At 45.9% G+C, this 14,962-nt stretch overlaps 1 protein-coding gene across 1 annotated transcript in view; it reads right to left on the bottom strand.

Annotated features, from left to right (window-relative positions):
- LOC120051383 (leucine-rich repeat flightless-interacting protein 2-like) overlaps nucleotides 1–14,962 on the bottom strand; it is a 42,615-nt gene that overhangs the window by 16,674 nt on the left and 10,979 nt on the right. The window contains exons 2-3 of the mRNA XM_038998223.1: nucleotides 8,343–8,456; nucleotides 3,951–4,001 (exon numbers count right to left, since the gene is read on the bottom strand). Of these exons, the coding sequence (XP_038854151.1) occupies nucleotides 3,951–4,001; nucleotides 8,343–8,456 (165 nt within the window). The remainder of the gene's footprint in view (nucleotides 1–3,950; nucleotides 4,002–8,342; nucleotides 8,457–14,962) is intronic.

Below are 14,962 nucleotides of genomic sequence, written 5' to 3'. Positions count from 1 at the left end.
GGGACAGACAGAGCTGAAGCAGGGACAGACAGAGCTGAAGCAGGGACAGACAGAGCGGAAGCAGGGACAGACAGAGCGGAAGCAGGGACAGACAGAGCGGAAGCAGGGACAGACTTAGCGGAAGCAGGGACAGACAGAGCTGAAGCAGGGACAGACAGAAGGGAAGCAGGGACAGACTGAGCGGAAGCAGGGACAGACTGAGCGGAAGCAGGGACAGACAGATCGGAAGCAGGGACAGACTGAGCGGAAGCAGGGACAGACTGAGCGGAAGCAGGGACAGACTGAGCGGAAGCAGGGACAGACAGAGCGGAAGCAGGGACAGACAGAGCTGGAGAGACAAGGGAATACATTGATAGACAAGTCAACCAGGCCCTGTTAGACCAAAGACAACCCTCCCACACATCAAAAACCCAGACACATACAATTCCATGCGTACGCTCCACTCTCCACCATTGTAGACATACTGCAAACCCCACGCAACAAAGTCACAATCAAACTGTGACTTGACACAGTGTTTGCAAACGTCATCGACACACAAGACGCACTGTAAGATAATTCAGGATGGTTATTGGTTGAATACAGCTAACTGAAAACATGGATTCCTTCTTCTGGAAGTCTGAAATCCACAGGTGGGAAAGAAACAAGAAACCCCAATAGAAAGAAGTAGTGGGGTGACGACACTGTCATGCAGACTTCTCCTGGGGTGGCCAACCCTCCTACTGGAGAGAATCAGGTGTGTTCAAGCAGGGCTGGAATAAAAGCCTGCACACCCAGCCTGCCGCTAGTATCGCTTCAAGAGGAGGGTGGGTCGACCCCACAATGCAATTCCACGTTGGCACATGGGGCATGCCAAGCAAGGCCCCCTCATCAGGGTAACACAGTGATACATTACATGCATGCTGTCTATTCAAGCCTCCCTTTTGATTTGAAAACCGTCACAACAACCACAATTCCAGACATACTTGAAAACCCCACACAATCTCACTAGGACTTTGCACTGTGTTTCCAAAAGTCATCAACACACAAGACAGGGTGGGAATTAGTGGAATACAACGAGTTAAAGAAGGATTCCTTGTTTGGTGTGTCTGATAAAAACAGAAGACACCACTGACCCTGATAGAAGTAGAGACTGACAACACTGTCATGCAGACAGACTATGGCCAGGGCTGGCCAACTGTCTTCCCAGAAACCTATTGGATGTGTAGGCTTTTGCTCCAGACCTGCTCCAATACAAATGGTTCTACTAATCAGCTACTCATCTGGGTGTTGATTAGCTGAATCATGTTAGAGCAGGGCTGGATCAAAAGCCTGCATACCCAGTAGCTCGTATCTCTCCAGGAGGAGGGTTGACCACCGCTGGACTATGCAGTCCCATGTTGCCACAGGGGGCATGCCAAGCAACCTCCCTCAGGGTAAGAGAGGGGGCGTCAGCGCTTCTTACACCGCGAGAGATGGAGCCACTAAAGCGCCGTGTGCTACTCTGCACAGCCTCGTCACACACAGAGCCCTGTAGATAGGAGAGAGACACACACACACTGCATCAGACTTCACCTCACAAACACACGCATACATACACGCTCTGGATCAGACTTCAACTCACAATCACAATCACACACACACAAACACACTGCATCAGACTTCACCTCACAAACACATACACACTGGATCAGACTACACCTCACGCACGCACGCACACATACACATCCATCTCAGTAATCATGCAGGAAAAGGACCAGTCTTATAGCATGCCACCTTGAAGACACCACTGTACTTCTGCAACTCAGCTTACTGTCTCACGTTCTCCTTAACACATCAAAGTATTTTGGAAATGTAACTTTTAGGGCCAGGACTGTATGTGGGTCTTGATAACATCTAGCCCCTCTGCCAAACCATTCTCACATGCCTTATAATGACACTAGCAATGACACATCACAGATCTATCTATCTACTGTCTAAACAGGTGGTGAAGGGTCAGAGGTCATAGGAAAGAGGAACCAACCCTGTGACTCTGGGTGCGTGGGCCATCAATAAAGAGCATGGAGGGCTGAAGATGGACAGAGAGGGAAACAATCCAACATTCTACTGTAAGTGATAAACAACAGTGATTCTATCTAGTATGTACAACTGGAAAAAGCTCTACGTTTTGAGAATCTCCTATTCTGTCATTCTAAGAAACCAACAGGAGGGTGAGGTTGAGTGGGTAGGGAAGGAGGGAGAAGTTGAGTGGGTAGGGAAGGAGGGGGTGAGTGGGTAGGGAAGAAGGGAGAGGTTGAGTGGGTAGGAAAGGAGGAAAGGAGAGGGTGAGTGGGTAGGGAAGGAGGGAGAGGGTGAGTGAGTGAGTGAGTGGGTAGGGAAGGAGGAAAGGAGAGGGTGAGAAGGTAGGGAAGAAGGAAAGGAGAGGTTGAGTGGGTAGGGAAGGAGGGAGAGATTGAGTGGGTAGGGAAGTAAGGAGGGGAAAAAGGAAATGGGAAAAGGTGGAGCAGCATTGGGAAATGGAAAGAGGGATGAGACGTGAAGGAGAGAGGAATAAATGAGTGGGGACAGACCCGGCCATTTTGAGTGGAATTTTGATGTCTGAGGGAGGGGAGACTGTTGGAGCTGCAGTACAGATCAGATGAGAAGTTTCTCTACAACGCCACAACACACAGAGAGAGAGAGAGAGAGAGAGAGAGACACAGAGATGAGGGGAGAGTGAAAGAGAGAGAGAGAGAGAGAGAGAGAGAGAGAGAGAGAGAGAGAGAGAGAGAGAGAGAGAGAGAGAGAGAGAGAGAGAGAGAGAGAGAGAGAGAGAGAGAGAGAGAGAGAGAGAGAGAGAGAGAGAGAGAGAGAGAGAGAGAGAGAGAGAGACACAGAGATGAGGGGAGAGTGAAAGAGAGAGAAACAAAATAAGAATAGAGAAATGATTCCTCTGGAAAATGAACCCAACAGAGAGAGATAAAATGTGTCAACTCCTTTGACAAGGGACCAAAACAAAAAGGCATGTTGTTATGTCTAGAGGCATTTCAGACATTCATTAGTGACAGTTATTATGACAAGGGAAGTGCGGTGACAATACAGTCGACAACCAGACCGTCCTGTTAAACCACGTTCACTGTCTGGGGTGTGCTGATAACTAGTTGGGTTATGAGCCATTTCAAGCGCATGCATGCCTTCCCGGCCAAAAGTCTACAGTTTCATTACCATAACAACTGTCTGTGTACCAGTGTTAACTTAGTCCTACTAGCCTAGCTTATAACCATGTAGTCTTGCTTGTTTGATAATGCCTCAACTCTCAGTGTGTGAACCTTGTGTGTCTTCAAAACCCCTTTTTAATAGAACACCTTCACCGTCAGTGATTCCATCATCATCACCTCAGATTTAAATAGAGGTGTTTTTCACACGACAGGTGGTGTTCCCACATCAGGCGGGGTCCCATCGCCATATTGGGACGAGGCATGGAGGAGTTCCTTTAAAAAGGTAGAGAGAAAATCGCCCAGACTTTGCAACGGTTAAACCATGTTTCAAAGGCCACATTCCAACTCTGATACCGGAGACATGTACCGGAATGTTACCTCAGTTGTGTGTAGTATCTCTGAGACATCATGACACATGGAGGAAGAGACTTTTACAACCGTCTCATTGCTGACATTCTTGATGTCAAATATGACCGGTGGGAGTTCAATGAGCTGTGTGTTATGTCAGGGCCCTATTCAGCCTGGATAGCTGAAGCGTTACAGATTGCGTGATGGAAATGTAAAGGTGATTTCCCATTGAGCCGACATATGCAGCGCTTACGGTGAATGCAGTCTTCGCTAACGTGGGAACATTGCCTTTACTGCAGCGATACAGATTGAATGGAGCTCTTAGTCTGTCCTATATACAGTAGGCCTTATACTACGAGATGTTAGAGAAGCAGGAAGTAGATATCATAGAACTAGTCATTTAATAGGATCTCTATGGTATATACTAACCCTAAGGCTTCCTCGGCTCCCCACCGACATCCGTTCCTCATCGTCTGAGATCTGGGAGGGAAAGGGACACATAAACACAAACACACAACAATCAATCAATGCACAAGGTGTATCATTGTGCGTTGTTGGGCTGTAGCAGTGGATTGAAGCTGCCCCTAGACACTGACCTAAAAGTTCCCATTTGAATCCTAACCCAGTTCTGCTTTGGATTTGGAGAGGATGAGCTGATCCTAGAGCTGTGTATAGAGGCAGCCTCTACCTCAGAGCGTTCCGGAATCATTACTTATATACACAATAACATACAGGAAAGAAAGCACACGTTTGTCAGACAGGCCGTATAACGGTAGAGAGAGGTGAAGATGGGGGAGTCAGGCCGTATAACGGTAGAGAGGTGAAGATGGGGGAGTCAGGCCGTATAACGGTAGAGAGAGGTGAAGATGGGGGAGTCAGGCCGTATAACGGTAGAGAGGTGAAGATGGGGGAGTCAGGCCGTATAACGGTAGAGAGGTGAAGATGGGGGAGTCAGGCCGTATAACGGTAGAGAGAGGTGAAGATGGGGGAGTCAGGCCGTATAACGGTAGAGAGGTGAAGATGGGGGAGTCAGGCCGTATAACGGTAGAGAGGTGAAGATGGGGGAGTCAGGCCGTATAACGGTAGAGAGGTGAAGATGGGGGAGTCAGGCCGTATAACGGTAGAGAGGTGAAGATGGGGGAGTTAGTCTGTATAACGGTAGAGAGGAGAAGACAGGGGGGGTCAGGCTGGCCGTATAACGGTAGAGAGGAGAAGACAGGAGGAGTCAGGCCGTATAACGGTAGAGAGGAGAAGACAGGGGAGTCAGGCAGGCCGTATAACGGTAGAGAGGTGAAGACAGGGGGAGTCAGGCCGTATAACGGTAGAGAGGAGAAGACAGGGGAGTCAGGCAGGCCGTATAACGGTAGAGAGAAGACAGGGGAGTCAGGCAGGCCGTATAATGGTAGAGAGGAGAAGACGGGGACTCAGGCCGTATAACGGTAGAGAGGAGAAGACAGGGGGAGTCAGTCCGTATAACGGTAGAGAGGAGAAGACAGGGGGAGTCAGTCCGTATAACGGTAGAGAGGAGAAAACAGGGCAGTCAGGCAGGCCGTATAACGGTAGAGGTGAAGACAGGGGGAGTCAGGCAGGCCGTATAATGGTAGAGAGGAGAAGACGGGGACTCAGGCCGTATAACGGTAGAGAGGAGAAGACAGGGGGAGTCAGTCCGTATAACGGTAGAGAGGAGAAGACAGGGGAGTCAGGCAGGCCGTATAACGGTAGAGAGGAGAAGACGCGGACTCAGGCCGTATAACGGTAGAGAGGAGAAGACAGGGGGAGTCAGGCAGGCCGTATAACGGTAGAGGTGAAGACAGGGGGAGTCAGGCAGGCCATATAACGGTAGAGGTGAAGACAGGGGGAGTCAGGCAGGCCATATAACGGTAGAGAGGAGAAGACGGGGACTCAGGCCATATAACGGTAGAGAGGAGAAGACGGGGACTCAGGCCATATAACGGTAGAGAGGAGAAGACAGGGGGAGTCAGTCCGTATAACGGTAGAGAGGAGAAGACAGGGGAGTCAGGCAGGCCGTATAACGGTAGAGAGGAGAAGACGCGGACTCAGGCCGTATAACGGTAGAGAGGAGAAGACAGGGGGACTCAGGCCGTATAACGGTAGAGAGGAGAAGACAGGGGGAGTCAGGCAGGCCGTATAATGGTAGAGAGAAGACAGGGGGAGTCAGGCTGTATAACGGTAGAGAGGAGAAGACAGGGGGAGTCAGGCCGTATAACGGTAGAGAGGAGAAGACAGGGGGAGTCAGGCTGTATAATGGTAGAGAGAAGACAGGGGAGTCAGGCAGGCCGTATAACGGTAGAGAGGAAAAGACAGGGGGAGTCAGGCTGTATAACGGTAGAGAGGAGAAGACAGGGGAGTCAGGCAGGCCGTATAACGGTAGAGAGGTGAAGACAGGGGGAGTCAGGCCGTATAACGGTAGAGAGGAAAAGACAGGGGGAGTCAGGCCGTATAACGGTAGAGAGGAGAAGACGGGGGGAGTCAGGCCGTATAACGGTAGAGAGGAGAAGACAGGAGGAGTCAGGCCGTATAATGGTAGAGAGAAGACAGGGGAGTCAGGCAGGCCGTATAACGGTAGAGAGGAAAAGACAGGGGGAGTCAGGCTGTATAACGGTAGAGAGGAGAAGACAGGGGAGTCAGGCAGGCCGTATAACGGTAGAGAGGAAAAGACGGGGGGAGTCAGGCCGTATAACGGTAGAGAGGAAAAGACGGGGGGAGTCAGGCCGTATAACGGTAGAGAGGAGAAGACAGGGGGAGTCAGGCTGTATAACGGTAGAGAGGAGAAGACAGGGGGAGTCAGGCTGTATAACGGTAGAGAGGAGAAGACAGGGGGAGTCAGGCTGTATAACGGTAGAGAGGAGAAGACAGGGGGAGTCAGGCTGTATAACGGTAGAGAGAAGACAGGGGAGTCAGGCAGGCTGTATAACGGTAGAGAGGAGAAGACAGGGAGAGGATACAGACCGACGTGTGTCTCCGTGAAGGACGGGAGGAGTACCTCTCACTCTCCTCCTGGAAGGCCCGGAAGGAAAGAGGAAAAGAAAGTACCCGGTTAAAGGTTAGAGGTCAGGAGGAAAGGTCAAGGAAGTGGTTCTGGGTCTGCCACCAGATGTGGATTTTATAGACAAAGACCAAACAAAAACACAATCTGCACGAGGCAAAACTGGATTGGTTTTGGGAACGCTGGGGCTGGGGTTATTTCCATTCCCATTCCTGTCAGTTGACCTGGATGTAGAACATCTCTAATTGACTGAAATTGAAATGGAATCAAACCCATATCTGGACATGACACTGCATGCGTTTATTTACAGTACACTACTTATGCATTCCCTGGCCTCTCTACTCTGATGCAGGCACACAGCCACTGGTTAGACAAGCCCAGAGAGAGGTGGGGGTGGGGTGAGGAGGGTCTACTGTAAACTCCTAGGTCATGTGGCATGGATTTAATCCTCCTGGTGGGTTGTCATGGCGATCCCAGTACCGTGAAAAGGGTTTAACCCCTGTCAGATGGCATGGGAGACCCCCGTAGCGGTACAGGATCTAGTGAAGTGAGGATCAACTCTGTCCCTGTCTGGCCTGGTTCACGACAGACCTTTAAAAGCACACATGCTGCCCCTGTGCTGCCTGAGAGCACCTACACATGCCAAGCTTCTAGGTCCAGCTATATCCAGGACAACTATGATATTATCAACAGGATGGGACATAGAAATAGAGAATACTAAACAACACTGTGCAATATATTGTGTTCAACACTGTGCATGCCTCACATTTGCCTCACATTTACTAAACACTTCCTCGATGCAGGCGATGCAGGCAATGCACTGTACACAGTGAAACACTACTACTACCTAGGGTTTGCAGTAAGCTGTTTCAACAGACAGTGTATATTATATTACCAGTGTGCAGTAAGTTGTTTCAACAGACAGTATATATTATATTACCAGTGTGCAGTAAGCTGTTTCAATAGACAGTATATATTATATTACCAGTGTGCAGTAAGCTGTTTCAACAGACAGTATATATTATATTACCAGTGTGCAGTAAGCTGTTTCAATAGACAGTATATATTATATTACCAGTGTGCAGTAAGCTGTTTCAATAGACAGTATATATTATATTACCAGTGTGTAGTAAGCTGTTTCAATAGACAGTATATATTATATTACCAGTGTGCAGTAAGCTGTTTCAATAGACAGTATATATTATATTATCAGAGTCATCATGCAGTCACAGCAGTCTAGCAGAAACTAGCAGGGATCTTATACTGCAGTACACGTCCTACCATCCACTGCTCAATGTGGCCCCATTTGTTGTCCAGACCATAGTATTTCTGGGGGCGGAGAGGAGAGGGCAGGAAGAGGAAACCAGAGGAAGGAAGGCATTAGAAAGGAAAGACAAGGAAATGGAAAGAGATAAAAAGCGACTTGTTTTTTAACAGTGCTGAAATCAAATAATCGTACATGTTAGACAAAAGATACACACAGCGAGTGATTTGATTTAGGTCAAGCGATTTGAAAGATACATTCATTGATCTTTGATCTGACAACGACAGTTAGCATTCAGATGCCAATAGGAGTGAAACGTGAACAGGAAAGAGAGAAGGAGAAAATTTGAAGAAAGGAGGCCTACCTTCTGGCTTTGATACACCTAAAACAAAATGGAGGCCTACCTTCTGGCTTTGATACATCTAAAACAACATGGTGGACAGAAGGAGCAGGACACCACGGAGAAGAGAAGGCAGGACAATAGAAAGACAGTAGGTTAGGACATGTTGTTAGTATGGAAGACAAACAGGTTTTTGGTAAAGTATATTACCACCGTGCAGAGGTGTGTGTGTGTCACCTCTTTCTGCTGTCTCTCCAGTTCCTTCATGCGTATCTCCCGTGCCTCTGCTCTGGCCGCCCGCTTCGCTGCCAGTCTCGCCTCAGCCTGAAGAAGACACAGACAGAGAAAGACAATATGCATTCAACAGGGTGTATGTATAACAGTCAAATCAAAGCAGACCATACAATATTCCATGGTCTCTAATAAGTATCTCTGCAGTGACTACCATTACTGCTAGCGTTAGCGTAAGCAAGCTGAGCAGAAAGTTCAACATAAAACTCAGTAAGCCCATTAGGTAAAGATGACACATTGAGCTGTGCTACTATCAAATAACTAATAATTTACATGGAAACAGTTAATGAAATAATAGTTGATTATTAAGTTTCAAATGAGAGGGAAGCGTTACCATAGCAGCTAAGAGTGAGGGACTGGGAGCTTGGTGTAGAGGCTATGGTTCCTGTCTTTCTGTTAGTGTTTACTATGCAGCTAGCTGGCTAATATAGCTTGAAACAAGCCTTTGAAGTTAAATTAGATCAGAGTGCTTTTAAGTCTGCCCGTCCTCAATAACCTTTAGCATTTGGTTATCAATGCTGCTGTGATCTCGTCACTCATTTCATTGTTTAAGAGAATACCATGATGACCAATAGCCATGCTTAACACACACACACACACACACACACACCACACACCACACACCACACACCACACACCACACACCACACACCACACACACACACACACACACACACACGATTCTGAGCTGATTGCTGTATAGGTTCCAGGTAATCCACTTATTCTAATACACTGTATGATATTATATTTGTAAAAAAAAATAAATATATATTTAACTAAGCAAGTCAGTTAAGAACAAATTCTTATTTACAATGACGGCCTACCGGGGAACAGTGGGTTAACTGCCATGTTCAGGTGCAGAACGACAGATTTTTACCTCGTCAGCTTGGGGATTCGATCCAGCAACCTTTCGGTTACTGGCCCAACACTCTAACCACTAGGCTACCTGCCGCCCCATATTATTATTATTATTCAGTGGTGGGCCGTTAGGGCCTGCAAGGCCTTCTCTGCTGGCCTAAACATCATCAGAATATAATTTTTTTTTAAATATATTTTCCCACAAATATGTATTAAATTATTCCCCAGAGTAAGAGTTATACTCTTCATTTCATAGCTTTCCTCTTGGTTGCACTGCTTCCAGCCCCAGGTTGAGATTTTGAGGGCTGGTCTTTATGTTAGATCTTTTATCCAATCATATTCAGCCATCATGTGTTGCCAGGGGTCTAAAATCTGCCCTCAGGCCTTCAGAATCAACAGTGCGGGCGCTTGTAGCTTATAGTGAATGGAAATGAAAATTTAGTGTCAACCAATCAGCTTTAGAGTTGGCTATTGTACGCCTTCTGGCTGGCTCCAGTGTTACACAGGAGCCAGCTAGCAGGCGTAGTGCGTGCACGTCTTTTGATTGGATTACCAATATTGAGAGGCAGGTCCTATGGAGATCTAGGAAACTGAATTTGATAAACGAATTAATTCGCGTACTACTAAGCTGTTTTTTCAACCCACAATGGCGGAAGGAGGAGAAGATATCGATTTGGTCGAGGATATAATTATAACGCCATTCTCAAGACGAACTTTTCAAGAAAAGTTAGACATTGTAAGGAGAGGTCGCCCGACGCCACAAAGCCTGTCACAGGCGGGAAAGTGCTTAGTTCGCTCGCCACTTTCAAAGTTTCAACTACGAGCGCTGTCAATGGCTCACAGGCTCCTTGGCTCCGAGAAGCACTGCAAACTGTACTGCTGGGAATGCCTATTATTTGCAAGTGATCGATTTGGTGTTTGGAGCCACACTGGCTTTGCAAACTTGAGTTGTCTAACCAAGGCAGCAACGAGACACCAAAGTACGGCTGGGCACTAACAAGCAATGGTGCTTTTGAAAACTTTTGGGGACACCGGAGTGGATCGACAGCTCAAAGAACAAACGCGCAGGGCAACGGAGCTGCACAATGAAAAGGTGAAGGGAAATATTGAAAAGACTCATTGATTGTGTCATGTTTTTGGGTAAACACTGTTTACCCAAAAATGTCAATTTGTCAATTTCAAGGTGACGCAACGCCTGGTTATACTGCGTTTCTGTCTAAATGTATAGTTTCTAGAGTCATGGCATCATAATGAGGTGGATTAATTTGGGTGGGACTGTGTAGTACCTCACTGAAGGCCCAGGCCCCAGGCCCACGGCACGGCACGCCACTGTTATTATTATTATATTATTATTATCATTATATTGTTCTAAACATAGAACAAAAATTATTTGGTACGTATGATCAGTCTTTTCTAGTTCCGCTTCAGTCTTTTCTAGTTCCGCTTCAGTCTTTTCTAGTTCCGCTTCAGTCTTTTCTAGTTCCGCTTCAGTCTTTTCTAGTTTAGCTTCAGTCTTTTCTAGTTCAGCTTCAGTCTTTTCTAGTTCCGCTTCAGTCTTTTCTAGTTCCGCTTCAGTCTTTTCTAGTTCCGCTTCAGTCTTTTCTAGTTCCGCTTCAGTCTTTTCTAGTTCCGCTTCAGTCTTTTCTAGTTCCGCTTCAGTCTTTTCTAGTTCCGCTTCAGTCTTTTCTAGTTCCGCTTCAGTCTTTTCTAGTTTAGCTTCAGTCTTTTCTAGTTCCGCTTTAGTCTTTTCTAGTTCTGCTTTAGTCTTTTCTAGTTCTGCTTTAGTCTTTTCTAGTTCTGCTTTAGTCTTTTCTAGTTCTGCTTCAGTCTTTTCTAGTTCCGCTTCAGTCTTTTCTAGTTCCGCTTCAGTCTTTTCTAGTTCCGCTTCAGTCTTTTCTAGTTCCGCTTCAGTCTTTTCTAGTTTAGCTTCAGTCTTTTCTAGTTCCGCTTCAGTCTTTTCTAGTTCCGCTTCAGTCTTTTCTAGTTCCGCTTCAGTCTTTTCTAGTTCCGCTTCAGTCTTTTCTAGTTCCGCTTCAGTCTTTTCTAGTTCCGCTTCAGTCTTTTCTAGTTTAGCTTCAGTCTTTTCTAGTTTAGCTTCAGTCTTTTCTAGTTCCGCTTCAGTCTTTTCTAGTTTAGCTTCAGTCTTTTCTAGTTCCGCTTTAGTCTTTTCTAGTTCTGCTTTAGTCTTTTCTAGTTCTGCTTTAGTCTTTTCTAGTTCTGCTTTAGTCTTTTCTAGTTCCGCTTCAGTCTTTTCTAGTTCCGCTTCAGTCTTTTCTAGTTCCGCTTCAGTCTTTTCTAGTTCCGCTTCAGTCTTTTCTAGTTCCGCTTCAGTCTTTTCTAGTTTAGCTTCAGTCTTTTCTAGTTTAGCTTCAGTCTTTTCTAGTTTAGCTTCAGTCTTTTCTAGTTTAGCTTCAGTCTTTTCTAGTTCCGCTTCAGTCTTTTCTAGTTCCGCTTTAGTCTTTTCTAGTTCCGCTTTAGTCTTTTCTAGCTTCGCTTCAGTCTTTTCACACACACACACACACACACACACACACACACACACACACACACACACACACACACACACACACACACACACACACACACACACACAGTTTTAATGTCATCAGCTGATATCTGGTCTGGTGACACAGAGCTTCCAGACCAGCTATCAGAGGTCATGATTGCATCGACAAAAATGAATAAGGTCCCGAGTCGTTCAGTGAAAGCTGAGATCAGGGCCCCAAAATAAAATACTAAACAAATCACTGGCTATCTTACCTTCAACTGAGAAACTGCAGACAGAAAATCCATTCAGGACAGGAACCCACTACTTTAAGATTGTCTCTCTATTCCACAACCAAACCATACGAGAACGGCTTTCACTTTCTAGTTCACCACTGAAGTGGCCTTTAGGAAACATATGCGCCTGTTTACAGCTTCTACCACAATCTTCAATCACAAGAATAAAAGTGATTCTGAAAAACACAGGACCAGCAGCAGCCACAAGAGGGGAGTGTTCCCTATGTAGTTTTATTACTGAGAGAGGCTGTGGATGAGCCAGCATTTCTGTCTGGACACTGGTGAGGACACACCCAACCTCACTCTGACCATAACAACACTGCTTCCCCTAGCAACAGCCCAGCCTACAACCAAGCACATCTGATTCCCTTTAAAACATATTCAAATAATCAGATTCCACATTTTGATGTCCATGTCATCTTTAATGCTTGTTTCGTTGTCTATTTGCAGAAGAGATCAAATCCGTAAGATCGTTGAGGATTCAATGGCACCATTCCAGTTCATCCGCTGTCATACTATTAATCTGAATGTGTAGAAGTACTGTGAAGAGGGCAGTGGCATAGGGCCAGGCAGTGCTGGCAATGTGCATCCACTGGATCCCTTGGTTATGGGGGGCCTGCAAACTCTCACTATCAAGTGTTGCATTGGCCTTCTAGGGATCTGCATAGCAGCAGATCCCTAGAAGTTGCATTGGCCTTCTAGGGATCTGCATAGCAGCAGATCCCTAGAAGGCCAATGCAACACTTGATAGTGAGAGTTTGCAGGCCCTAGAATTTGTACACTATAGACCATTGCATAAGTCATTACATTGTTTAACTGAAAGATGGGCCTACATGTCATTTGCACAGCAACACATCCCAGTCATGGTAATTTGTAACTTTTTTAAATGTATTATATTTGAATGTATTGATGACTAGTACATCTATTTGGTTCACATAACAAACCTCAATGAACAGTTCCAATGTTATTTGTGTTTGTTGTGCAAAGACTGCTGGCAAATATGCAAATACAGTTCAATAATATTGTAGAGGAGATTCAGAGGCATCGCTTATTGGGGGTGTGGCTTTCAATTTGTTATTTTTGGCCACCCGGAAGTGTGAATGTCTTTCCAGTTCATCTGGTCTGTTCCCTTTCATTTACTGTTGTGAATTGTGATGGGAGGCCAAGTGATAATTTTGTTCACACAGGCCTGTGAAGATTTAGTCACGGCACTGGAAGAGGGTGTAACTACAGAGATCATCAGGTACTGAAGGGCCCACTTCTGCCTAACTACAACACAGACAAAGGTAAATGGAATACCAGTCTGCTAGTTGAGGCTGGTGCTTTATGTTAGCCTGGAAAGGCCTTGATCCAGTCGGGCCTGTTTCCCCCATTGTGCTCGTTTCACAGCTTGTTGAGAGGACGGCGATAGTGATCAGCACACAGGAAACCGTTTGAGTAGTAACACTGCAAAACTGTTTGTAAATGAACACAGGCCGTTAAAGGCCCAGTGCCGTCAAAAACATGATTCATTTCCTGTGTTTTATATATATTTCCACACGATGAGGTTGGAATAATACTGTAAAATTGTGAAAATTATGATAATGCCCTTTTAGTGTAACAGTGTAAGAGCCTGAAATCGCAGCCTGTTGTGGTGGCATGGAATTTTGGCCTGCCTCAGGCAGTACATTAGTTAATAGACCAATAAGAAAGAGGGTTCCAACCCCCCCTGCCAATAACAGCTAGTTTTAACTAACAGACCACTCCCAGACAGTCCTATAATTGTTATTGCTTGAGAAATTGCTCTTTGCTAAAAAAGCTATTTTTGTATATTTTTGACCATTTTGATTTAAAACAATGACAGGAAGGTACTTAATTGTTACCCAGAAATGATTTAATATTGAGATAAAAATAGCTGCATTGGACCTTTAACATGAATTGAACAGGATGAAATGTAACTGAATTATATCTTTTTTTAACCTTTATTTAACTAGGCAAGTCAGTTAAGAACAAATTCTTATTTACAATGACGGCCTACCCCAGCCAATTGTGCACCGCCCTATGGGACTCCCAATCACAGCCAGATGTGATGCAACCTGGATTTGAACCACGGACTGCAGTGACACCTTTTACACTGAGATGCAGTGCCTTAGACCGCAGCGCCACTCAGGAGCCCACTTGGGAGCAATCTTAATGTTCTCACCCCAAGAGATGTTCTCACTCCAAGAGATATTCTCACGCCAAGAGATGTTCTCACTCCTAGAGATGTTCTCACGCCAAGAGATGTTCTCACGCCAAGAGATGTTCTCACGCCAAGAGATGTTCTCACGCCTAGAGATGTTCTCACGCCAAGAGATGTTCTCACGCCAAGAGATGTTCTCACGCCAAGAGATGTTCTCACGCCAAGAGATGTTCTCACTCCTAGAGATGTTCTCACTCCTAGAGATGTTCTCACTCCTAGAGATGTTCTCACTCCTAGAGATGTTCTCACTCCTAGAGATGTTCTCACTCCTAGAGAGCTAGTGGTGCAAAGCATTCAACAACATCACGTTAACAATCCAAAACGAAACAGAAAATAGAACCTGGATAAGAATGCCAGCCAAGCCAGTAAACAAACCAAACTCAAGAAACAAAGGAAAATGCAATAACCACTAAAGGTATTTATCTTCACTAAAATGTGAAGCAAAGAGCTATTACTAACTAATTACAACCACATGTGACTGCACTGCTGTGTGCCTATTGCCTCAAGCAGTCAAGAACCTGCAGAGAGAGAACTGAGAGACTGAGGCAAGGATTCAATCTGGCTTGGCTGTTGGAGAGAAGTGAAATAGCTTGGATGCTGCCTTGAGCCTGAGACACATGGGTTATTCATTAGTAACAAGCAGCATTCCACGCTGTGAGTCTCAGACTCATAGTCTCAC

Source organism: Salvelinus namaycush, chromosome 7 (assembly GCF_016432855.1).
Source record: "Salvelinus namaycush isolate Seneca chromosome 7, SaNama_1.0, whole genome shotgun sequence".
In the NCBI taxonomy this organism is placed as follows: Eukaryota; Metazoa; Chordata; class Actinopteri; order Salmoniformes; family Salmonidae; genus Salvelinus; species Salvelinus namaycush.
Note: the sequence above shows the minus strand (reverse complement) of the source record. Positions and strands in the feature narration are given on the sequence as shown.